Genomic DNA, 27,464 nt, shown 5'->3' on the forward strand with positions numbered 1-27,464 from the left:
ATTGATGAATATGTTTATACAAATTTTGATAAAGATGAGTAAAAAATCCAATCCCATTTTCAATGATATATGGAATTTGGGGGGTAGTTGTTATGCCCGAAAATTGGTAAAAACTATATTTAGATTAAAGATAAGAAAATAGTCAAAATTAAGATATAAATGCTTGAAATCAGGGAGAACACAAAGAAGGTTTCCTTCTCTGTAAAGGGCAAGGCGCGCCCTATTGATAGGGGAGGCGCGTCCAATGAATATGAAACTAAAGATAAGTAGAAGCCGAAGGCGCGCCCTCAACATAGTGGGGGGGGGGGTGCGCCCAATTACTAAGGAAAGGATGAGGAATTCCCTGATTGAATCCTTTCTTGTGGTGAGCCTTAAGGCGCGCCCTGAATGAATAAGAAAACCCTGGGAAGACTTCAACATGATTACCTGGATGGGTTCTTTGGAAGATTCAAGGAAGATGGAGATTATTATTACTAATCTATTTGATGCAGGAACTCTATTGAAGAACTCCTTCCTGTAGCATATCTACGGGAAAGGCGGTGTTCGTGGTCAGAGACCTCCAGGGGTATGCCTGGACGGAAGGCCTCCTCTTGTAGTCAATGAGTGTCCTCATTGGGGATGTGGGGTAAATTTTGGTGTGTGCTTTGGGAGCTCTGTCTCTGTAGTCAGGGTGTCCTCGTTGGAAGACTTCGGAGTATCCTGCACTTTGCACCCAAAAGCTTGGGATCACTTGTCTTGTAATCTGGTAGGGGCTCCTTATCGGGGGACAGAGATGCGTCCAATATTTGGGGTGAACCACGGCTATACCTACGTCCACGGACTAGAGAAATAGCTGGTAGCGGAGGGTTATCCTTGGTCAGGGAGATGCCTTATCCGTGAAGTCTCGAAGTCACGGACGAGTCTTGGGCCTTTGTGGTTGGGCCTCATCGGCGGACATTCCTAAAGCTAGTAGAAGACGGTGGGTTTCCCACTGGGCCTCGGAACAAGAGATCTAAACCCATTAGGTTTCTTGTTCCTCAAGAACTATGTTAGCTTGATTCCCTATAAATAGGGATACGTAGGCAAATTGCAAGGGGTCAGAAGCGAGAGAGAAAATGAGCCACCACTAACCCTAAGCAATCTCAGCCACCAATAATCACCACCACACACTATTCATACTTACCGACGAACACTGTTTATCGGATCCACCGGTTACTGTTCACATTTCCGATAAAAAACCACCGTCATAGAGCTTGTTTTCGGCTACGAACCTCAGACTTTGTTGTTACCAAATTCCTCCGTCAACACATATAACCAAAACCGAAGCTCAAGTTAGAACGATTTTCGGCGTATCTAATATAGTCGAAGGTTTTGGAAAAGCAAATTTCGTCCAACCTAATGGTACCCACATAAACATTCTAAATGCATTATATTTTAGTAAGTCTACTCGAAATCTTCTTAGTTTTAAAGATATTCGACTCAATGATTTTCACATCGAAACTACCTCTAAGGCTGGTAATGAATATCTTCTTATTACTTCCGCTAATCATAACAACAAGAAAATTTTAGAAAAGTTTCACTCACTTTCCTCGGGATTATATATGATGAAAATTAGAACTATTGAATCACACAATGTCATTGCTTCCAAACTCATAGATCCAAAGTCTTTTACACTTTGGCATGAAAGATTAGGTCATCCTGGCGTCTCTATGATGCGTCGTATTATAGAAAATTCTACTGGTCATCCTCTTAAAGATTTTAAAGTTCTTTCCAACAATGGCCTTCCATGTTCAGCATGTTCTTTAGAAAAATTGATTACTCGACCATCCCCTACTAAAGTTCAGTTTGTAAGCCCAACTTTTTTATAAAGGATCCAAGGCGACATATGTGGACCTACACACCCATCATATGGACCATTTAGGTACTTCATGGTATTAATCAATGCCTCAACTAGATGGTCTCATGTTTGTCTTTTCTCAACTCATAATGATACTTTTGCAAAATTACTTGCCCCAAATAATCAAATTACGAGCTCAATTCCTAAATCATTGCATTAAGTCAATTCGTTTCGATAATGTCGGCGAATTCATATCTGTAACTTTTGTCGACTATTGCATGTCTGTAGGAATCTCAGTTGAACACCCAGTTTCCCATGTACATACACAAAAGGGTTTACTGAGTCCCTTATCAAAAGGCTCCAACTTATTGCAAGACCACTGTTGTTGAAAGCAAAATTACCTACATCTATTTGGAGTCACGCAATAATTCATGCTGCTAATATTATTAGGTCCAACTTCCTACAACCAACATTCTCCGCTACAACCGGTACTTGGTTAAGTTCCTAATATTTCTCACTTCAAAATTTTCGAATTTGCTGTATATGTACCTATTGCTCCACCACAAAGATCGAAGATGGGAGCTCAAGGAAGAGTTGGTTTCTACGTTGGTTTTGATTCCACATCTATAATTAGATATCTAGAGACTCTAATCGGAGATTTATTTATCGCAAGATATGCAGATTATCATTTTGACGAGTCTATGTTTCCTCCCTTAGGGGGAGATAAACATTCAAATAAAGTAAATCCTGACATAACATGAAATGCATTAGGATTATATTTTCTAGATCCACATACCGGTCAATGCGAACTTAAAATTAAAAGAATTATCCATATGCAAAATATTACAAACCAAATGTCTGACACATTTAATGATTATATAAATATATCTAAATCTCATATACCTGCAGTAAACACTCCAGCTAGAATAATACCAATTAAAAAATCAGATACAAAAGAATTGGTTACAGAATCAAAGTCACGCCTAAAGCGTGGTAGACCGGCCGATGCAAAAGATGTTGCACCACGAAAAAGAAAAATAAAGAAAATTGCCCATGAAGTGGCACATACTCCAGAAGAAGCAAATACCCCTAAAGTGGTATTATCTTCTAAAGAGATTCCAATCCCTGAAGATACCGAATTAAACAATCATGAAATTTCAATAAATTATGTGCATGATATAAAATTATGAGATCGAAGTAAAGCCATAACCAATGATGTATTTGTGTATTCCGCAACATTTAATGTCGACATAAATTCTGATCCTGAACCACAAAGTGTGGATGAATGCCGTCGAAGAAAAGACTGGCCAAAATGGAAAGACGCAATCCAAACATAATTAAATTCAATCCGTAAAAGAAAAGTATTTGGACCTGTTGTCCAAACACCAATTGGTGTGAATCCTGTTGGGAATAAATGGGTATTCATAAGAAAATAAAATGGAAAGAATGAAATTATGAGATATGAAGCCCGACTTGTAGCACAAGGGTTTTCTTAAAGACCTGGCATTGATTATCAAGAGACATATATACTCGCCACTTATGGATGAAATTAATTTTCGTTTTATATTAGGTATGACATTTAAAGAAAAATTGGAAAGACGTCTTATGGACGTCGTTACTGTATACCTGTATGGTTCACTTGATAGTGAATTTTTATGAAAATCTCAAAAGGGTTAAAAATGGATGAGTTCAAGAAACCTCGTCATATATACTCCATTAAACTTCAACGATCATTGTATGGACTAAAACAATCTGGTCGTATGTGGTACAGACTAAATCGTTATTTACAAAAGAATGTGTATATTAGTAACCAAATTTCTCCATGTGTTTTTATCAAAAGATCATAATCTGGTTTTGTGATTATTGCTGAATATGTGGATGATTTAAATCTTGTAGGAACAACTACGAAGGTTAATGATGCTGTCATATACCTAAAGACATAGTTTGAAATGAAAGATCTTGGAAGGACAAAATATTGTCTTGGAAGTCTAGCACTTGTCAACATGAATTTTCCTCCACCAATCCACATATACAGAAAAGGTCTTGAACATATTTTACATGGATATATCTTACCCATTGACTACTCCAATGGTAGTTAAATCTTTAAAACTTGATAAAGATCCATTTCGACCACGAGAAGATGATGAAGAGGTTCTTGATCCTGAAATTCCATATCTTGGAGCAATTGGCGCACTTATGTATCTTGCAAATGATACAAGGCTAGATATTGCATTTGCTGTGAATTTATTGGTTAGATTTAGCTCTGCTCCGATGGATAGACATTGGAATGAGATCAAACATATATTTCGTTATCTTCGTGGAACAATTGATTTTTGGTTATTCTTCCCAAAAAACTCAACATCTCGGTTGATCGGATATGCAGACGCTGAATATTTGTCAGATCCTCATTTTGGCAAATCACAAACTAGATATGTATTTACATATTGTGGTGTAACCATTTCCTAGAAATCCACGAAGCGAACTACAGTGGCAACCTCAACAAATCACTTAGAACTCATTGCAATTCATGAAACCAGCAGAGAATGTGTTTGGTTGCGATCTATCATCAAGAATATTCAAGAATCATGTGGATTACCGGACATCACAAGAAATTATGTTGTCATGTTTGAGGACAATACTGCATGCATTGATCAACTTAAGGAAGGATATATCAAAGAAGACAGGAAGAAGTACATTTCACCAAAATTCTTCTACACTCACGAGCTTCAAAAGAATGGTGAAATTTATATACAATAAATTCGATCATGTGACAACCTTGTGGATTTATTCACGAAATCATTACCGAATTCAACATTTGGGAAGTTACGACATAACATTGGAATGCGTCGACTCAAGAATTTGTTACAACAAAACTTCGGAGAATAATTAGTTTTTTCAAGAGGATATTGTACTTTTTTTCTTCGCCAAATTTTTTATCCCAGTGGGTTTTTGTTTGACAAGGTTTTAACGAGGTAATTTATGATCCACAGTATCATAACAATCAAATGGGAGTGTTATAAATTGATTGCCATATAGTCAAAAGTTAAATAGTAAGGCTAGATTCATATGAGTAGAAATTTTACATTACATTTAATGAATATGTTGCTTGAATTGACTATAAATAACCTCATTCGTAAAGATAAAAATGCACCCAAACAACATGCTTCTTTCTCTTTTTACTCAGCTCTCTTTATCTCTCTTTATTTACGGAGATTCGATATAATACTGTTATAACCGGTATTTGACAACATAATCATAATTTTATAATTTAGTTATTTTATGGGTGTAAATTTTACTATTAGTAAAATAAATATATTGTAATATATCATAAATAAAGTAAGAGTAAGTGTGAATAAAAGCTAAATGGCTCGCGCTTTAGCCGCCGCAGCCGCACACTCATCATCTTCTCTCTTCACCTCCGCGGCGGTTCCGACCACCCTTTTCCGGCGCCGACTCAACTTCAAGTCCGTTATCCACGTCAGCAAACCAACATCAATGTCGTACCATAATCCAACAATCGAAGTCATAGGAGACTTACTGGTCCCACAACTAACCACTTTAAAACGACCTTATAATCCCTATCCTCTGATTGGTTGGAACTGCCACGTGGAAACTATTTTTGCTGCCTGGTTTCGCACGCTTCCCGAGGTGAAGTTTAAAAGAGTGTGTCTGAGAAGTAAGGATGGTGGGTCCCTTGCTCTTGATTGGGTTGCTGGTGATGTTTCTAAGCTGTCTGTTGATGCTCCTGTCCTCATTTTACTTGTAAGATTCGGACACTAATGACATTATGGTTTTGTGTTTATTTGTGTTTGTAAGTTGTTTGTTATTTCATGTTTTGTACAAAGGGCAGGTGTTGTTTTATTGGGAATTCATATGATCGTGTCATTTTGGTGTCGAATATTGTGAATATTGTGAATATTGGTGCCAGAGACTAGTAAAAGGTCTCGAGAAGTAAATAATCCTAATGTTTAAGTTTTATTCCATTTTTGTGAGCAAAGTAAATTATTTTGAAACAGATGTATTCAATACAATCAAAACTATGATCAAGGCCAAAACATCTAGTTTGAGTTTTGCTTTAAAAATGCCAAAGAGTTTTAGGAAGGAATAGTGCTCTATGATTTTTATCTTGCTTAAGAGAACAAGAAGGTTGATTAGTATTGATTTACTTTTTTAATCGTGGCACACAATTTTGATCATAATGAGTTTTAATTGCGGATGCCGGACAATTTAAAAAATGAACACAGTATAATGTCATCATTGAAATATGTGATTCTTGTGTAAAGTGTAAACTGTTTTTTTTTTTTTTGGTATGGTCAAGTACTTAAAAAGTTTAGTACTCGAGCATACAGGCCTCCAGAACTCTAGACCTCTTACTGTGTTACAAAGAGAAGAGGGGTATGGGCTAGGCTACACCAAGTTGTGTATTGTCGATTATATAGTACATATAACAACATATCTTTCTTGCACTGTTATTTTTTTCTTAATTTTGTCAACCTTTGGTTATGAAATATATACATGTTTGTTTATGTGAATAATTTATATCATTGAAGCTTATGTCGGCGGCATACAATAATAATGGGATAGCATGATGATGCAGCCAGGTCTGACAGGGGGAAGTGAGGACTCATATGTAAGGCATATGCTGTTAAGGGCCAGAAGTAAGGGTTGGAGAGTGGTCGTGTTTAATAGCCGTGGTTGTGGAGATAGCCCCGTCACTACATCCCAGGTATACGATAATTGCTTCACTTTTGTAACTTCTCTTGTTACGTACAGAGACCAGTTAATCTTTAAAAATTCATTTATGGGATTACTGAAGTCGTAATGTCAAGTTGCGTACAGTTTTAAACTGCTTGTTGAAGTATGTTAGCATTATGAAATAGTTCGGTGAATTGTTAACAAATCAAGTAAAAAGTAGTCTTATATTTCCACCATTTTGCAGTTCTACTCAGCTTCCTACACTGAAGATATTCGTGAAGTAGTCAGACATGTGACCTCTCGGTATCCTGAAGCTAAATTATATGCTGCTGGGTGGTCTATTGGGGCAAATATCCTTGTTCACTATTTGGGTCAGGTGGGATTACTGGATTATCATATGCACTTTGTTATTCATTAATGTTTTATTTTCAAAAAGACTTCGTTAATGAGTGTATTACTATACTTTATGAGATTATTCTGCCTAAAGAAGGAAGAAACGTCAGAATAACAGATTTCCATTTATTTCAGAATTCAACAAAGAACATAGTACTCTCCTTCCTATTCAGAGTAGTACAATGAAAATGTTCTTGTTTAATTAGGCTAATCTTAATAGGAGCATTTTTATCGGATGTTTCAAACATTTAATTGGAATCCATAAGACTTGACAAGTCGGTGCTTTATGTTCGGAAGGAAATTGTCATCTTATTTCCTGTGAAGTCTTTACGTTGACACTCCCAGTGACCAGAGATCCAGCTGATCACGGAGATGCAAGCAATTTACGTTTTACTTTACCAATACCGGCTCCTTTTGGTCCTACCTTGAGTGAAATAGTTACTTGCCCTTCCTCATGAATCTCATACCTTATATATTCATAATTTGTAGTAAGTAGGCCTTGATACCTAAAAATATATGACTCAGGAAAATAGCAAAAACTAGGGAAAAATAAAAAGATTATAATATATGATGATATAAATTACTAGAACAAATATTATAACCTCTTGAGAGGTTAAACCACAACCCAATCTTGAGAGGTAATTCCAGCTTGTACGCTACTATCTCCACCTTAGGCAATGATCGGAAATGGTTCGATGAGGACAAATGTGAAAAAAGTAAAAGGACAGATAATTATGGATTGAATCGGGAAAAAATCAACAAGCATAAGGTGATCGAACTGAAAAAGAAACACTACTCCTAAGATTTCTCAAACACCGGAAGTGAAGAGTTCGTTAGCATCACAACAATCTTATTCAATAATAATTAAAGTGTTCTTATTATGAAAGATTACATTTTATCTAGGGGTAACTCCTAAACGTAACCACATAGTAAAAATCTTATAAAAAAGGTAACACATTCGTTGATTATTCTGCTACTATGATCTAGAATATTCTCAATAATCTATTTATCTAATGTAATTAATACCTAATAAATTACAATCATATCTATTCAAATAAATAAATAAATAAATAAAATTTAAATTACATATCGTACAATCACCTTTAAAAGAGCGGGTTTTACATTCTACCCTACTTAAAAAATTTGTCCTCAAATTTAAAACATAGTAGCATAAAAAAGATGGATATCAAAACAACATATTAAATTAAATAGAGACGATGTACCTTAATCATCTTTATATAGATTCTCTATTTGACTACGGGTGTTCGAGATCCCATCCAGAAAGATAATCAAAAGGTTCTCTACAGATTTAGTGCCCTCTAAAGTGCACCATTTTTCTAGGTGAACATTAAATTTGTTAATATCCTTTATAATTTTTGAAACTGTGGTTTATGAACTACGAAATTGTGCATTTTGAATTATGAAATATTTTGCAAACTCACTTGATCCACTGGTTAATTCGATAGTTCTCTTGCTGGGCTGTGTAACTCTATATTTCTAAATTTTTAGGTACTTAGTGACAGGTTTTGCTTTTACAATGGGATTAGAGTTGGAATTGTGTAGCTTAATAATAAGTTTTCAATGTCGAGTTGCGTCACTGATTTGCTTTATAGTTTTGATTATGAACTACAAAATTGTGAATTATGAAATATTTTGCAAACTCACTTGATCCACTGGTTAGTTCGATTAGTTTTCTTGCGGGGCTGTGTAGCTCTATATTTCTAAATTTTTAGGTACTTAGTGACAAGTTTTGCTTTTGGATGAGATTAGAGTTGGAATTGTGTAGCTTAATAATAGGTTTTCAATGTCGAGTTGCGTCTCTGATTTGGTTTTTAGTTTTGATTTGGTTTTTCAGTTCTAGACTTGTATAAATTTGCGACACTTTTGATATCGGTTTAAAAAATTTATGAAAGTTGGTTTTGGATTTAAAATTTTGAAATCGTATATTAGTTTCGCTCTTGAATAACAGTCTGAAAAAGTGCGGGCTGTTAGAGTTGTTATCAGAGCTCTAGGTTATTTCTTGTAGAATGCCTCTTACGCTTGACCTGTGAGTTAATTTCTTTGAAAAAAATAAAATGTGTTTATTTATTATCTATAATAATTAATTAATATTGGTATTTGTAGATGGCAGCTAACAATAACGTTTGGGATTTGGTGATAGAGTCAGATCCAATGTCTGACTCCAATGCTGAGGAGTCTGTTAATGGACCGCTTTGGAAGGGACGATAAAATAGAAAAATGGAAAATGATGATCAAGATATTAAGGTTTTAAGAGAAAAAATTGATAATTTAAAGAATAAACTCGAGGGTGCAACAAGGAAAACGGGTTTTGAGTGAGGGATTCTAGGGAAAATGACTAATAAAATTATAAAGGATATTAACAAACTTGATGCTCAGACCTTACAAAAATGGTGCACTCTAGAGGGCGCTAAATCTGTCGAGAACCTTTTGATTATCTTTCGGGATGGGATCTCGAACACCCGTAGTCGCTAAATCTGTAGAGAACCTTTACGATATGTAATTTGAATGTTCTTTATGGGTTTTTCTAATATGTGCCCATGGGCACACGAAAATAACCGACTCTAATAGGTTTAAAGCATTTTTATTGGTGTTATTGTTGTGCATGCAAGGGGTCCATCATATTTATGATTAGAAGGCCAATAAAAATGCTCCAAACTCATAAAATTTGGTGCATATTTTGTGCCTTTTGGCACATATTAGAACAACTGTTTCTTTATTTATTGTGGGAAAATTAATTCAAAAGTCTTTCAAGTATATGCCTTTTATTGTCTAGGTCCTTGATCTATTTTTTAAACTATTGTGATCCCTAAACATTTCAAAAAGTTTATTTGCATCCTTCCATTTAATTTTGATTAATGACCGTTAGTAAATTAGGGTCCTTCAACTTCTTGAATTTGGGTGGTTTTCTGATTCGTTGATGGATTGATGAAATTGAGGGTGCCGGATTTTTCGGAAGGTCAAACCAAAGAGATCCATCTAGATTTCGATTGCGGGCGATGGCCAGAATGGTAGTTCTGTTACCGCTGACCTGAAAGTGGCCATGGTTTCCGGCCATCCTACGCCGTCAAAACCTAGATAGATCTCTTCGGTTTGACCTCTCGAAACATCCTATATCCTCAATTTCATCATTGCATCAATGATTTAAAAACCCCAAAATTCAAGAATTTGAAGAACCCTAATTAACCAATGGAAGTTAGTCAAATTCTGACTGGGGACGCTAATCAAATTTCTGTAAAGCTAAAGTACGCGAACATTGGCTTTTTTATTTCAATGACCTTAACAAAAAATGACCTATAGTTTAAAGATGTATCAATTAATCATCCCTTTATTTATTTATTTGTTAAAATCAAGTTTGGTGCTTAAAATTTGTACTTGTATTTTAATTAAATTGTAGTCATATGATAACTACCAAAGTCAAATTATTATTATGTTTAAATATATGTCCTGTATCTTTATAGTTCCGAATAGAATATCAGTTAGAGGTGATTAGTATTATATTGATACAAGATTAGCTCTCTTCCTTGATTACGTAACTAAAAATGAGTTGTGCACCTTAACGGCTCCACCTATATAAATACATTGTTATGACCATAAAATGTGACTTAAGCAAAGGTACGCCCAATTTCTTTATTAATATTCTTTGTGTGTGCATCAATTTATACATGCCATCTATGTGATCAGTTCTAACTGCCTATTATAATTAAAATGTTTCTTTGGTAGTTGTTGCAGTCATACATCGGTTAAAAACCCGATTACGATGTTAGATTAGTAATATGTACTTAAGTAATTAACTTGTCAATTATAAGAAATGTTTGTCAACGATTTTTATAATCAACTTGTAATTACTGGTTATATTTCTTATGTGTTTATGCATATTCAAAATTAAATATATGTTTTGAATTCAGTAAAGAACCGTGTTAATTTTTCATGTAAAATTTATATCATTGTCTGTCTGAACTATCAAACATAATGAATTATTATTATTATTATTATTATTATTATTATTATTATTATTATTATTATTATTATTATAATTCCTATAAAGAGTCAATGACACCAAATTCTAATTTTTAAAACCATATTTATGTACATAATCTGATTATATCTTTCGTTAATTAGTTATTTTAAAATTTATAATTGATGACTCATGTGGTTGACTCGATTATTGTGAATATATAAGTATGCATGTCAAGTTTATGCATATTGATCATTAATTAGTTACTCCCTCCGTCCCCCTGGATTCTTTACATTGGGAGACGGGGATCGACACACATTTTAAGGCTCTCGTAAAGCATGGTTCCCTAAATGATTTTAAATATTTTTTCTTTTATTAAAAATATAATGTTTAAACTTTTATACAGAAAAATAAAATTCTAAAAATAAATTATAGAACTATACTTTATAATAGCCTTAAAATACGTGCCAAACATGAGGAAAAAGTATGTAAAGAATCCATTGGGACGGAGGGAATAGTATATTATATAGTTGCATGCTAGGAGAGTACTATGTTATATTATATATTTGTTTTGGTACATCCGTGGATGTGTTCTTACACCCGAGTTTCTTATTTAAATTAAGATTGCCCATCAATTGTTCCGATGCTTATTATTGTTAAATAATTGTAGGATTCACTTGTGATCGAGTCTTTAAGTATTTATCGCTAGTGAGGTAAGTTAACTTTTCAAACTTGTTTTATATTTTTAAGTGTTTTATATTCAAAATATTTTAAATGCTTTTAAATCTTTTGTTACGCAAATTTGGATCAAGAATGATGTTTTAGATATAAGAATTCCACCTATGAAGTTATTAGTAACTGCGTATAGTTCTGGAACTAGTCTTTGATACCTTACTAGGGAGCACTTCTTTTGGACCCTTCGGGAATTGTCCATTATAATGGGTCTTAGTAAAGAGCGCATTACCCCTCGTAAGCTATCATAATCTAGTTCCAGAACTATTCGCAATTATTAACAGGATCGTATGTCATAGCTAGTTTGGAATTTATTATATCTAATATAATGTTCTTGATCCAAATTCTTGTAACAAAAATATTAAAAAACATTTAAAGACATTTCAAATTTAAAATAATTAAAAATATTCGGTAAGTACGAAAAGTTAACTTGTCTCACTTGCCATAAATACTTAAATACTCACAATCAGAAGTGAATCCTAAAATTATTTAACAATAATAAGAATCAGAACAATTGATTGTCATCTTAATTTAAAGAAGAAACTCGGGTGTAAGAACACAGATGTACCAAAACAAATATATAATATAACCTAGTACTCTTCTATATGTTTGCATGCACCCAATAACTAATTGATGAAACATATAACAAGATTATGTACATAAACATGGTTTTAAAAATTAGAATTTGATGTCATCGACTCTTATAAGAAAAGTGATAATAAGAATCATTTTGTTGGATAGTTTAGACAAACAATGACATAAATTTCACGTAACAAATTAAATCATGGAAATGAGATCCAAGTCGGGTAATTTCTTTAGTCAATTCAAAATGTATAATAAATTTTGAATATGCATAATAGATTAAACACATATAAATTATAACCATTAATTACAAGCTGATTATAAAATCTTAGACAAACATTTCTCTTAGTTGACAAGTTAATTACTTGTGTACATATTATTAATCTAACATGTAATCGGGTTTAACCGATGTATAAATCCAGCAACTACCAAAGAAACATTTTAGTTACAATAGGAAGTTATACCTGATCACATACAATCATCTTTATAAACATAGATGACATTGAGATTCATGGCATGAATAAATTGAGCACACACAAAGACTATTAATAAAGTATTCAGACGTGCCTTTGCTTGGTCACATTTTGTGGTCATAACATGTATTTACATAGCTTGAGCCGTGAAGGTGCACAACCCATTTTTATTTAAGTAACCAAGGAAGAGAGCTGAACTTGATCTTATGTCAATATAATACTAATCACCTCTAACTGAAGTTCTATCCGGAACTAAAAAGATACAAGACATATATTTAAACATATAATTATTTGACTTTTGTAGTTATCCTATGACTACAATTTAAATAAAATACAAGTACAAATTTTAAGCACCGAACCTGATTTAAACAAATAAAAAAAATAAAGGGATAATTAATTTATACATCTTTAAACTAAAGGTCACTTTTTGTTAAGGTCCTTGATAGTTTTAATTTACTGTTCCTCATCAATATTACTCATTAACCGAGAACATAACAGAAAAGTCAAATACTAATAAGTAGGATATGTTAACATAAAACTCAGATTAAATGTTATAAAATTTAAATATTAACCGGTGTATGTAGGAGTTCCTTTAATTTCTGTTGCCCATCAACTATGATGTCAAATATTTTGAAGTTTAATTTCTGTTGCCCATCAACTATGATGTCAAATATTTTGAAGATAACACTTTCAGTTTTGATGTTCATGGTGGAGAAAAATTCATGTTGTTCATGACACCATTTTGGAAGGTTATAAAGCATTATGAAATGGCAGAACCTAAGCATGATAAATTACTATTAGAGCTTATAAAAGCTGTCGAGGGAGAGAAAATTCAAATATGACTGATCACATTGATAAAAGGAATGGTAAATCACTCACACAAGAAAGTACGACCATATCAGATTCCTCGAGTTGTAAAGAGGACATGATTTAAAATGTTTATGGCGTAGTTTGGGAATCTATTGGATCAATGGAAAATGTTCTGCTTGTGTAAGAAAACAAGTGGTTGAGAAATATTATTGAGATTTAGCATATTGAATTTATCATTCCAAAATACATTTCTTTGTGTGCAAACTGGTTCTTATGTTAATTGAACTTGAGTTGATGCTTGCAAGAAGCATACAAAATTTTTCTTAATTCCGTTATATGGTTACATGGTTCTTGCCTTCTATAAATTTGTCATCGAGTAAAAGTAACTCTCATATTTGCTAGTAAATAATTTAATTGTATTTAGTCTTAGATTTTAGGTTAACAGGGATCAGTGTCTATCCTACACCTACTTATTAGTATTCGAGTTTTGATGAATAATGTTTGTAGCTAGCAGTTTGCAACTGTTTAAGATTTATAATTCTGGCCAGCTGCATGATCCCTTTATATATATATGCTACTGGCCTACTTGTAAAAGGCAGAGTTGATTCTATACATATTTATTTCCCTAATAAAAACTGATAGTATTAATGAGTTGCCAATTCGGGGATAGATTAGAGTAGAGATTGGGCTGTGGTTCAATCTTGAAATAGGTTATAATCTTTGTTCCTGTTGTTACTAACAGCCAGCTTATAACTACTAGCTACCATCATTATTCATCAACCAACTACACAGTGCAAAAGTTGAATCATGTTAACTTAAAACTAATATTACACATAATTAAACTACTGTATTTTTACTAGTCAATATAGAGTTCCTTTTTACTTTCATTCCCCGTCAATATCAACCTGTATTGTCTTCAGTTTAAAGGAGTTTAATTGTCTTTTATTTTAATCTTTGTTAATCACACATTTACATCAGTAAATGAACTGAACTATAAGTAGCAGAGTAGAACTCTGTAGAAGTATATTATACCAGACTGACTACCGGTACAGCTATCTGCTTAACGGGGATTAAGAAAATCATAAACTGACTAAAGATATTCGTGGTACATAAGAAGAGCACAGTGACCTACTCTTGTGAAAAACTATTACCCTGCGTTCTAGCTTAAATTTGCAATCATTGGTTATCTCTTTGTTCCCCAGTATCCTGTCTGTGAAGGATGCGCAGCTGAATCTTTTTTGTCATTTTTGCCCTGATGCTACAACTGGATGCTTCATGCTTCTATTATTTAAATTATGTCCTATCACACCCCTAGACCTGATTAAAAATATAACGTGTTGAACACTTTTAAATCATTCACCTTTGGATGTTCAATGCGTGACATAATCTAAAGGAATAAATGAGAAAGCTAACATCCTGAAGCTAGCATCAAATTGCCTATAATTTGATCATTGTTGATTGTGTCGGGATATTTTATACTATAAGTTCTAGCAAAATACTAAAAGATAGAATGTAACTTGATAGTTTTAATCGCCATTCTAAAAGGTGAACATTTTCTGTCATTAATTGAAGTTCAAAAGTGCTTGGATGTTATCACCCGTCACTGTTTTGTAATCTGGAGTGTGGTTACAGGAATCTGATGCTTGCGTTCTTTCTGGTGCTGTGTCTTTGTGCAATCCTTTTGATCTGGTCATTGCAGATGAAGATTTCCATAAGGGCTTTAACAATGTCTATGACAAAGCTCTTGCAAGTTCACTGTGCAAGATTTTTAAGAAGTAATGTTGTGTGACGATTTTTAGTCCCTCTTGCTTAAATTTTTATCCAAATCTGTTAATGAAATTTACATTACAAGTGTCTTTTTTTTTTCCAGACATGCTCCTCTGTTTGAAGACATGGGAGGTGAATTTAATATCCCTCTAGCTGCTAGCGCAAAGACTGTCAGGGAATTTGATGATGGAATTACTCGAGGTATAATCAAATAAATTTCAACATGGCTGTACTACGTTCTTTAGGTAGATTCACCCTCTTACAGTATTTCTTGTGACACCTTGCAGTTTCATTTGGTTTCAAGTCAGTGGATGACTACTATTCATACTCGAGCAGTTCTAACGTTATAAAAAATGTTCGCATACCTTTGCTTTGTATCCAGGTAAAATCCTTGTGATACATGTATGACATAAAATTAATTATTTAAGCTTATATGTATTCCAATGTAGGAGAAACGTACACCACATTATGATATCAACTTGACTCCATTTGAGCCTCTCACTCTCTCATGATCTAGTCTATATCATCCCCCATCTCTTCTTTTCTTAGCATCTAGCAGCAGACCTTCTAGATGCTGTTACCTAGCATATGATATTTTTGTGCCAGTCCCCCCCCCCAAACTATCGATAGATGTTTACTGTCATTTTAAAGGCTCAATTTTGGCAATTTTATATTCTATTTCACTATTCACTTTGAAGTAGCTTCGTGTTTACTGTGGCTTCAGCTCTGTTGCTCTCTCATGTAGGCTCTTGTATCAGTTAATCTTCTGGAGACCTTTTAATAGTATGTCTAACATTTCTAGTGATTTTACAGGCTGCAAATGATCCAATTGCTCCATCTAGAGGAATTCCTTACGAAGACATTAAGGTACGGGTCCATCTTGTTAACATTAGCAGTTTCTCACAGCAGCACTGGGATTATTTACAAGTACTGTGTTATTCAGCTTTTGATAATACTTACAATTTGTCTGGTCTTATGGTAGAATTTTAAGAACTGAAAATTTCCAGAATCTATAGGAACAGTTTCAGTATTATGTTCCTATCTCTTTTCTTGTTTCATTTTAGTGTTAGCACTGCAAAGATATTACTTGGGTTTCGTACAACTGTCAGCCTTTCACTAAAGGAAACAAGTAAAAGAAGGCTATTTTTTCTTAAAATTTGTTAAGTTAATCATGATGCCTTCTATTAACTTCTTGTGTGGCAAAAGATTACTTTTCTCCGCTTTCCAGTTTCATCTTTCGTCTGACTGATCTTTGGTTTGATAGTTTATGTTCCACTGAAGACTGAATGTCAAGTCATTTCTTGAAAATTTTGAGAACATTTGTCCAGCACAGCCTGTGTCAGGCTCAGTTCACATATCTATGAAATATCACTGGGTATATTTTGCATATTTCATCCCGCTAAAACCTGGTTGAAATCTTTTTCATTAGATCCGCATATAAACATTACCATGTCACTCCAAAACTGTTTGCTTTAATTAATAATTAAATGTTGCTACAGGGGAACCCGAATTGTTTATTGATAATCACACCAAAAGGTGGACACTTGGGGTGGGTTGCAGGCGAAGAAGCTCCTCGTGGAGCTCCTTGGACTGATCCCCTGGTGATGGATTTCTTGCAAAATTTGGAAAGTAATGCAGAATCACATACTTCATCAAGTTCTAACAGGAAAAATGAAAACGTCTACCAATCTACAGATCAAATGGACCACCTTAAGGTATAGCAGAAGTAAAGCATATAGCATATTCTTGTGCATATGAAAAATGCACGTGTCTATTGTTGTATTGGTATCACTCAAGATTCAACAACCAAAATTATTGTTATAAGCTAGTGAGTGGGCAGTGGGCACCATATGAATCGTCCGATCATTCATTCTTCCCTTGAAGGGTATATTCTATACATGTGACAAACAAGAATCTCTGTACCTTTGCAGATATAATAGAACTATAGAAGAAATATATGTGATTATGAAAACCTGTAGACATCATTATTGCTGTTGAGTCATTAAATCTTTTGCAAAGGAAGGCCTCAAGGGGCCATGACTCATGTGTGATGCATGTCAGTGTGCTCTCCTGGCCTACCCTCCGAGTCCCTTTTCAGACCCAAACCATCATTGCATCAACTAAAGATATGCATAGATCACATGCACTGCATATAACTAATATGTTCATATCAACTTCTTGAGTTCTTGATGGTCGCCCACACCCTCCTCACCCACGCATTATTCGAAATGATCCCGGGTGTTAAGGCTAGAACACTACTTTTTTACTCTTTCCGTCCCACTCAAATTGGCATAGTCTGGGAGGCCAGGAGGGAGTATGAATCTTGAAATGAACCTAAATATTTATAGATCAGCTATAGAGCCTGTGATCCCGACTAATAAGTCGGGAGTATATATTTTTCAACTTATAAGTTATTTATAAGTTCATTATATGTTGAAGCACTAACAATAAAAGGAATTGATTTTCCAGCTGTATTGTCAATAGTGTCAAGTGTATATCACAAAGTCTTACATTATGAAGTTTAGTCAAAATAGCCATTACCAACTTGAATAATATTACACACATGGATAAAATGTGAAATTGTATCTATCACCTCCCTCACCCTTGGAACTAGTGGTAGTAGAAAGTTCATTCATTCATTCATAGGTTTCACATGACAACTTTTGTACAAAGTCCCATCTTCTTATCTTGCGAGGGCCCAGGAAGATGTATGTCTATCTCCACGTACTACATTATCTCTTGGCTGTTTCTTTTTATTATTTTACTGGGATTTCTTTATATAATTGATTGTTTTTCTTTAAATGGCCATTCCCTTTTTTTGTAATATTTTCTTTTTAAAGTTCCGGATATGTTGAGGCTGCCCAGACTACATTATTCTTATCCGATTCTCTATTATCTAGAGCTGTTATTATCTAGAGCTGTTCGCGAACCGAGCCGTTCGCGAACAAGCTCGAGCTCGGCTCGTTAAGGGCTCGGTTCGTTAAGGCCTCGGTTCGTTAAGGGCTCGAGCTCGAGCTCGAACACAAAAATGTGTTCGTTAAGAAAACGAGCTCGAGCCGAGCTTTTGGCATGTTCGGCTCGAGCTCGGCTCGGCTCGATTCGGCTCGAGCTCGGCTCGAAAAAAAAATTAAAAAAAAAATTATTTTTTATATATTTAATTATTATGAATTTTATTCAGATTTTTTATAAATATTTTTAAATTATTGAACTATACGAATGTCAAAATATATATTTTAGTAATTTGAAAAAATTCAGATATTAAAAATTAATTTTTTAATTTGATATTTTAATAATTAACAAGTGATTTGACTATTACTTGTAACTAGTATTTATTTCCTGATCGGTGTTTCGATTTTTTGAAATTATTTATAAATGATCCAACCGTACGGATGTCAAGATCTATATATTTAAGTGATATAATAAAAAATTTAGAAAAAATAAATATATTTGGTTTGCTATTTTAACGGTAAACTAGTAGTTTGACTAGTACTTCTCCCATATTAATGTTTCGATTTTTTAAAAAATATTTATGAATGATCCAGCCGTACGGATGTTAATATCTATATTATTTAGTAATATGACAAAATTTTTAGAAAAAATAAATGTATTTGATTTGTTATTTTCACAGTCAACAGGTGTTTTGACCTTTACTTGTAACTATTGTTTAGTCTCATATTAATATTTCAATTTTTAAAAAATATTTATGAATGATCCAACCGTACGGATGTTAATATCTATATATTTTAGTGACATGATAAAAAATTTAGAAAAAAATAAATTTATTTTGTTTATTATTTTGACAATCGACCAATTGTTTGAATAGTTGTTAGAACTAGTGTTTAGTCTCATATTAATGTTTCAATTTTTTTAAAAATATTTATGAATGATCCAACCGTACGGATGTTAAGATCTATATATTTTAGTGACATGACAAAAGTTTTAGAAAAAAATAAATGAATTTGGTTTGTTATTTTAACAGTCAACCGGTGTTTTGACCTTTACTTGTAACTAGTGTTTAGTCTCGTATTAATATTTTGATTTTTTTAAAAATATTTATAGATGATCCAACCGTACAGATGTTAATATCTATATATTTTAGTGACATGATAAAAATTTTAGAAATAAATAAATTTATTTTGTTTGTTATTTTGACAATCAAGCACTTGTTTGAACAATACTTGTAACTAGTGTTTAGTCTCGTATTCATATTTTGATTTTTTTAAAAATATTTATAGATGATCCAACCGTACGGATGTTAAGATCTATATATTTTAGTGACATGACAAAAGTTTTAGAAAAAAATAAATGTATTTGATTTGTTATTTTAACAGTCAACCGGTGTTTTGACTTGTACTTGTAATTAGTGTTTAGTATCGTATTAATGTTTCGATTTTTTAAAAAATATTTATGAATGATCCAACCGTACGGATGTTAAGATCAATATTTTTTAGTGATATGACAAATTTTTTAGAAAAAAATAAAAGTATTTGGTTTGTTATTTTTACTGTCAACCGGTGTTTTGACCAGAATTTTTTAATTAAGCTCGGCTCGGCTCGGCTCGGCTCGGCTCGACTCAGCTCGTTTTGATGGAGAAAGCTCATGTTCGGCTCGTGTTCGGCTCGGTTCGACTCGACTCGATTTTGTTCGATAAAAGCTCGTGTTCGGCTCGTTCGTTAACGGCTCGAGCTCGAACACAGGTTTTTGTTCGTTAAGAAAGCTCGGCTCGACTCGTCAGAAAAAAAATTAAAGCTCGGCTCGGTTCGATCAAAACTCGACTCGGCTCGGTTCGTGAACAGCTCTACAGTATTATCTACCTATAATCACTATAAGTTATAACATGTATATAAAATTTATATGATGGCCAAGTTTTTTTATTTGTATGGCTGCATTTTCTGTTCATAATTTGTATGGTCTTCTTTAACTTTACAGGTAGTGGTTGCTATATTTTTAATCAAGTACCTAGTGTGAATAAAATTATGTAGAGATTCGTGTTTGTTATGAATTATTTTACACAAACTATCAGTTTTAAAATTTCACGTCAAATACACATTTTAAATTTTATAAACACCCAATATTGGAGGCGCGGTTGGCTAGTTGTAGTCATAGAAATCGTTTTTTATATGATGAACATAATCACATATCAAATACAATTAAAATTCAACAAAATATAAAAAAATTGAGAAGAAAAACTACTTATTTTGCTAAATAATATAAAATATGGTTGACATTCTGAAAGTTCATTTCATCTCAAAAAAGTTCATTTTTAAATGAGAGTACATCATCAATTAACTATACAATTGTAGGATTCTTCCGGAGTTTAAGTTGTAACATATCACTATTTTATTAAAAACTTAGAAATGATATATCTTCGTAAATAAAAATATTATGTAAAAATTATTAACCGTATTATTTTGAGGATAATTAGAATGTTGCAAGAGCTGTCAAAATAGTTCATAAAACATATTTTAATTGGCGGAATTCTTATTAATATCCTTGAGTCCTTTATATTTAAGAGAAAATAAGGAATATCAATTTTTTGAAAGAATTGTAGAAAAATAATTTGAACATCTAGAATTACTCATTATAAAATGAAAACATTGCAAACTATGCATCATTTTACTGGATATGTTCAGATCGCCTTGCAGGCTGCAGCAAAATAGCACATATATACGTGTTTGGCGTGCTGAATACATGTACAAACTATGAACACACATATGACATACACTTGGAAGAAGTTCCACAATTGTAGTATAGGTTTTGATGACGAAACATCCCACTCACTTACGTCTCTCTTTCTATTCAAGTTCCAGCGACTTCTCTGTATTTTCCATATTTAGCGGGCCTTGATGTTTATCTATTTATATTACAATAAAATATTCATTTTTCGTACTAATTAAATAAAATCAATACATAAAGATTATACAAACAATTCTACCTAGAGTGACTCAGTTGATTAAAAAAGGAGGAAGGATAATTATGTTCACATGTTTAAATCCAAATGAGGAGAATTTATGATTATGTCAGGCAGAGTATGTCGTTTAAGTGTGATTAATTTCATAATTTACAGACTATTGCGTGAGAACGTGAAATTTACCTAAATTAAGACTAAAGCATACATAATTACACAAATAAACTCGATAAAGACTTGCATAAAGAGTAAAAGCGTGGAAAAAGCTAATTATCATTTTACTTTGGAGCTAAATTGTTTATTGTAAACATCATTTTTATGGTCATAATAAGAATTAAAACTTTGGTCGGTGAACATTTGCTAAGGTTATTTCGTTAAGGAAGATGAAATCGAATATGCCAAACAAGTCTTTTCGGGTTGTTGGGGATGCAGATATATACAAAAGAATTTTGAAAATTAAAAACGTGAAAGTCCAATATACAAAATAAGACAATTTATAATTTAGTTGACATTAGAGTATTTAACGCGGTGTCAATTATACCATGAAAAAAACGCATTAAGATCTATTTTTCGGAAAATTATACCGTTATTTGTGACTTGTTTGTCAAAGTTGTAAATACCAGCTTGTATTATGTGTTACATTCACTCTCGCTTTTTATTCGCATTTCTGTTACAAAAAGAAACTGAAATTGTTACGGTGTAGGTGAAATTACGTAGTCCGTTTCGCGTTTTCTATACATGATAGATAATATCTTTATAAAATTTAATATCTTTTCGGGTGTTTATGACTTGTTGTCTAAGTTATAGATACCAACTTGTATTATATGCTGCATTCACTCTCGCTTTTTAGTCGCATTTTAAGTACAAAAAGAAGCTGGAATTGTTAGGGGAATTACGTAGTCCGTTTCCTGCACACGATAGATATTATTTTTATAAAATTTATTTAATTCGTGATTTCATGAAATTTAGCACTTTGATCAACATAAATACACCGATTTCCTCCGATGAGGTGACGCATCACTTTATATTGAAAATGATAATACACAAATTCTCTCCGCTGAGATGAAGAATCAGCTTTTATAAAAAAGGTTGATATTATGTAAATATATGATAATTAAGAAAAGATTTGATAACAATTAAAAGTTAATACCAATAAAAGAGAAAAGATATCGTAAATTAATTACACGAAGATACACATAATAACGGTAAATTGTTCATATCGTATCTCGTACCTAAAAATTGGACTAGATTAATCGTAAGAATTGAACATGATCGTGATTATTGTTACAATACAATTTCGACGATAATTAGAAAAATAACACATAACTACGTTTTATGATTTCGAGAATATTAATTTATTAAATTTAACGGTATCCCGTGAATAATAACGTCTAGATACAATGGACAGAAATTCAAAAATGATCGAAACTTATGTTGCAATTGAATTTTGATCGAAATTGTATCTAGTAAATAAAATATGTTTGATTTAACTAATATTTTTTATACTTTTCGAGAATATTTATTTATCAGGATTAACTAAATCAGGTGATTAAATGATGACTAGGTTCCAGTTTCAAAAAAAAAATGATGACTAGGTTCAATGTACAGAGGATTGAACGTGATCAAAATTCAGAATAAGATACATACAATTTCGATAATAAATAGAAAAAATAACGCATACAAAAAAGTAATCATGAGGGGTTCAATTTCTCATTTTGTACCTCCGTAAATCTATATTTTTCCTATATAAATCAATCACCTATTCATTCCCAAAAACACACACACAAATTTTAGAGCATATCAAATACACTAGTTTTCGAGAATGGCCTCTAAGAAAAGAAGCGGCGTTGATGAGTTTCTTGTCGTACCAAAAAAACAAATAAAACACTGGGAATCAGACCCCGCCGCCTCACTAGCCAATGCTCGTCATGAGTTCGGTGAACACGGCGGCGTTAACATGTCCATCGAAGCCTCCGCCACTTTCACCGTCATGGAGCCCGAAACAATGGGCCGCATGTTCTCCGGTGAACTGGGCCCCGACCGTGACTTTTTCATTTACAGCCGTCATTTTAACCCTACTGTTCTAAACCTAAGCCGACAGATTGCTGCACTTGAAGGTACGGAAGCTGCTTATTGTACTGCCAGTGGCATGTCTGCTATCTCCTCGGTTTTGTTGCACTTGGTTAACACTGGTGACAACATTGTTGCGTCACAGACTTTGTACGGTGGGACCCATGCTTTGTTGACGCATTTTCTGCCTAGGTCTTCGGGGATTAGTACGACGTTTGTGGATGTGCGTGATTTGGAGAAGGTGGATGCGGCTATTGTGGAAGGGAAGACTAAGGTTTTGTATTTCGAGTCGATCTCGAACCCGACTCTGACGGTTGCGAACATACCAGAACTAACCAAGATTGCTCATAGGAAAGGTGTTAAGGTTATCGTGGACAATACTTTTGCTCCTATGTGTATTTCTCCGGCTAAGCTTGGTGCGGATGTTGTTGTTCATAGTATCTCCAAGTTTATTAGCGGCGGGGCCGATATAATTGCAGGTACTTTTTCCGTAAATCTTAAATTTATCAATTTAATATTAATTTTATTTATTGATAATATTTCAATTTCGTTATATGATATCAGTATCCACTTGTAAGCTCTTAGATCAGTGGGTCTCTAAGGGAGATGAGTTAGAATACATACATAACATATTTGTCACTTTGTTAACTTTGGTATTATTTACAATTTATAGACATTCAAATCATCTTATTATATGATTTATACTAATTTAAAGGTAAGTGTTAAATTAATTTATATTTTAACATATATTTTGATTATGCCTATTGTGGCTCAACACCGGGATTTAATGGGAATGATGTTTATCTCTTTTTGGGTAAAGAATTTGCAATTCATAATTCATACTTCAAAGAGGCTGGACATATGGATACATATATTGGAATTCGGAATTAATCGGTTAAAGTTTCGATTTGTGATTATCGAGTAATTTTTTAAAATTAAATTATTTATCGGTGATTTATCGGTAATGGAGGAATAAGGGTAAGGGTAGTTGATGTCCTTTCATCATCACATGAATAATGTATAGTAAGAGTTGTACTCACAAGCAATTAGCTAGACAAGTTTATCACTTTCGGTATCATCAGCTTTTCTAAAACTGGTTTCCTCCAAAACAGGATATGTGTGATTTGGTGTGACTTTGATACTTTCCTACCTTTTCTGACCAGACTCTAGATTTTATTAGGAAACTATCATGCTCCAATCAACTATACTACCCCCTTATTTTTATTAAGAACCAATTTTTATGATTCATTTTTGGTATAATACATGAAAGTTTACCGGAATATCTTAGACTTAATTAGGACTTATCGACGTGTTTGGTATATAATATGTTTGTAATATATACTGCAAAATTTTGTAAATCATATTGCAGTGCTCATGACAGTACATTGTGTGTGTAACATTAGTCGTAAAAGCTCGAAAATTGTACTAATATACAACAAAAATCTTGTATTAGAACTATTTTACATATTTATTTATGAAACAACTCTTATACGGAGTATAAGATTATCTTCAAAGGCTTTAGTAAGTCCTGTTTCAGTGTTTCTATCTGCTAAACCTTAGTAGCACGTGTATTCGTGTCTTGTTTGCAAGTCTTTTGTGGTTCATATCACATTCATTCTGCTTTGTTAATTGTTGATTAAATATAAATCTCGAAATAAAAAACTGTTCACCTAACCCATTAAGATTGATATAAAGTTTTCATGAATCTAGAGTTCTTATGACCTTTGGATTCTCCTGCTTTCCTGAATCCAAACTCGGTGCATTCTATAAGATTTTGTTTCTTTCGATCATCCCCTTTACAACAACTCCATTCTTATTATTTTAGTTCAATAATTTACATAGTACAACTTTTAATTTCTGAGTTACTTATAAGACATCTCAAACAGAACCTACACTTCATATGCGATGAAAATTTTGGTAATTTTTTGTGATTTTGTCTAATAAAATAATTTCTATTGATAGGTGCTGTTTGTGGATCTGCAAGCCTTATGAATTCTATGATGGACCTTCATCAAGGGCCTCTAATGATATTAGGTCCAACAATGAATGCTAAAGTTGCCTTTGAGCTGGCAGAAAGAATTCCTCATTTGGGCCTTAGGATGAAGGAGCATTGCCACAGGGCCTTGGTTTTTGCTACAAGGATGAAGAAGCTGGGCCTGCGAGTCATCTATCCAGGCCTTGAGGATCATCCTGATCATGAACTTTTGAAGTCCATGATAAACAAAGAATATGGTTATGGTGGTCTTTTGTGTTTGGACATGGAAACAGAGGAGAAGGCTAATAAGCTGATGAACATTTTGCAAAACTGTACTCAATTTGGATTCATGGCTGTCAGCTTGGGCTACTACGAGACGCTCATGTCTTGCTCGGGTAGCAGCACGAGCAGTGAGCTGAATGATGAAGAGAAACAGCTTGCGGGAATTTCCCCTGGTTTGATCAGGATGTCGATTGGCTATAGCGGAACCGTGGAGCAGCGATGGAGTCAGCTTGAGATGGCAATTTCAAGGCTTCAAGATTCAAAGAACTAAGGTTGAAGGTTAAAGTGCTGGGATTGTTAAGGGAAAGTATTGTAATGTTGGTTCTGTTTTAGAATGACTTTGTTGTCTTGTATGGACTTGCGGTTATTTGAATTTGAATTTAAAGTTGATGCTTTATGCATTTCTTTTCAACTATTGTTACAACTATTTTGCATTGCTGTCTTTCTGAATTTAATTTAACTTCTTTCTAGAAGTCCAGCCCATTAAAAGGCCCATACACTTGAAAAATAATGAGTATCCTAGCAATTAGGCTGATAACACAAGTAATAGTGAGTGGTCCTATCGATTTGGAAGATTATTTGAAACTAATGAGGGGTGACCAGATCATTCTCTTTTCGTCAATTCGGGTATTTGGACCTGCTAATAAAAATTGATGTAGTGGTGGAATTCTTATACTCATTACGGGATACTAGTTTGACTCTTGTTTGCATGTATAATCAACTAACATGAAAAAATATTATTTTGAAGTACTGAGTCCTCTTTCCGTCGATTCTGTGTCAACATGTGTATTTAGCTTTTCTATAAAAATAAAAAATCGCTCGATAATACTGTTCTTAAACGCAACAATCAAGTAGTTTTTTTTTTGACAAACAAGGAAATTTTATTAATACGAATCAGCTTTCAAAGCATTCTCTACACCAATAGGAACAAAACTCCTATCGAACTCTCGATCTGGAAATGAATACGACACACGAGCAAGCTCATGAGCTGCCATATTAGCAGACCGTTTAATAAAAAACAACGCCACTGTGTTTTGATCTTTTAACATCCTTCTGCAGTCTTCTATTACTTGACCATAAGGAGAAATCATTTGGACTTTGCTCCTTACTGCTTGTACTGCAACCATACAGTCTGATTCCACCGTGACTACCTTCCAAGACTTAGCCTTTATCCGGCTTAAGGCTTCTTTGATGGCTAGACCTTCAGCCATCTCCGGAGAGCTCATTCCTTGAACTAGCACAGTTCTTGCCAACAACAACTCCCCCTTCTCGTCCCTGGCAATCATACCTATTCCTGAGGAATCACACTCTTTGAAAACTGCTGCATCGACTGATACCTTGATCTGCATCACCTGTGGCTTGACCCAAGAACTATCTCCATCTCCTTCCTTAAGCAGCGGAAATCGAGGAATTGTTAGACTTCTTTGGGCATATCTCCATTGTTCAAGATATTGTTTAGCCTGTGCAACAATCACATAAGTTCGAGTGATATTGTTGTTCCACACCACCTCATTTCTAGCTTTCCATAATGACCAACAGACAGCAGCAATTTCAGCCCTTTTATCGCTGTCAAAAGTCACCAAAATGTTCTCCCACCACTGAAAAAGATCCACACCTGCATATTGGAAACCTGGTGTCACTATCTGCCAACACTGAACTGCTGGTGTACACCTCAAGAAAACATGATCGATTGTTTCATTTTCGATCTTGCAGACTGGACATAAAACCGGAACCGAGACACACTTCTGCTGTAACATCACTGTTGTAGGGAGACAGTAAGACAGAGATCGCCATACCAAATTCATTACTTTTGGAGGCGCCTTTATACGCCAGATTTTCCTCCAGAAACTATTGTTGTCCACCTCCCTCCAATTCAGTTTTTGAATTTGTATTAATCGATATGCACTGCGAACTGAGTAGTGACCATGATTTTCTTTACACCAATATACCTCATCAATACTCCCCAGGTCACCTATAGGAACTTT

At 33.7% G+C, this 27,464-nt stretch overlaps 3 protein-coding genes across 3 annotated transcripts; all 3 read left to right on the forward strand.

The window, feature by feature from the left end:
- The first annotated feature begins 3,904 nt into the window (after positions 1 to 3,904).
- On the forward strand, positions 3,905 to 4,282 carry LOC141696446 (secreted RxLR effector protein 161-like). Its single transcript, XM_074500587.1, has one exon. It carries the CDS (start codon positions 3,905 to 3,907, stop codon positions 4,280 to 4,282), a length of 378 nt encoding a protein of 125 aa, XP_074356688.1.
- An 867-nt stretch (positions 4,283 to 5,149) lies between these two features.
- On the forward strand, positions 5,150 to 17,229 carry LOC141698392 (embryogenesis-associated protein EMB8). Its single transcript, XM_074503076.1, has 8 exons — positions 5,150 to 5,578; positions 6,414 to 6,542; positions 6,756 to 6,887; positions 15,110 to 15,252; positions 15,348 to 15,445; positions 15,532 to 15,626; positions 16,058 to 16,111; positions 16,744 to 17,229. The coding sequence occupies exons 1-8, from the start codon at positions 5,180 to 5,182 to the stop codon at positions 16,963 to 16,965; spliced, it is 1,272 nt and encodes a 423-aa protein (XP_074359177.1). The 5' UTR covers positions 5,150 to 5,179; the 3' UTR covers positions 16,966 to 17,229.
- A 5,677-nt stretch (positions 17,230 to 22,906) lies between these two features.
- Positions 22,907 to 25,891, forward strand: LOC141697291 (methionine gamma-lyase). The gene is made up of 2 exons (XM_074501584.1): positions 22,907 to 23,701; positions 25,185 to 25,891. The coding sequence occupies exons 1-2, from the start codon at positions 22,975 to 22,977 to the stop codon at positions 25,748 to 25,750; spliced, it is 1,293 nt and encodes a 430-aa protein (XP_074357685.1). The 5' UTR covers positions 22,907 to 22,974; the 3' UTR covers positions 25,751 to 25,891.
- Positions 25,892 to 27,464: the final 1,573 nt, after the last annotated feature.

This window comes from Apium graveolens, chromosome 11 (assembly GCF_009905375.1).
Source record: "Apium graveolens cultivar Ventura chromosome 11, ASM990537v1, whole genome shotgun sequence".
NCBI classification, from domain to species: domain Eukaryota; kingdom Viridiplantae; phylum Streptophyta; class Magnoliopsida; order Apiales; family Apiaceae; genus Apium; species Apium graveolens.

Excerpts from the sequence above, each read along its gene's own strand:
- LOC141696446 (XM_074500587.1), top strand. The coding sequence starts at position 3,905 with ATGGTAGTTAAATCTTTAAAACTTGATAAAGATCCATTTCGACCACGA.
- LOC141698392 (XM_074503076.1), top strand. The coding sequence starts at position 5,180 with ATGGCTCGCGCTTTAGCCGCCGCAGCCGCACACTCATCATCTTCTCTC. Across the intron at positions 15,446-15,531 it reads TGATGATGGAATTACTCGAG|TTTCATTTGGTTTCAAGTCA; the intron begins GTATAATCAAAT and ends GACACCTTGCAG. Across the intron at positions 16,112-16,743 it reads TTCCTTACGAAGACATTAAG|GGGAACCCGAATTGTTTATT; the intron begins GTACGGGTCCAT and ends ATGTTGCTACAG.
- LOC141697291 (XM_074501584.1), top strand. The coding sequence starts at position 22,975 with ATGGCCTCTAAGAAAAGAAGCGGCGTTGATGAGTTTCTTGTCGTACCA. Across the intron at positions 23,702-25,184 it reads CGGGGCCGATATAATTGCAG|GTGCTGTTTGTGGATCTGCA; the intron begins GTACTTTTTCCG and ends TTCTATTGATAG.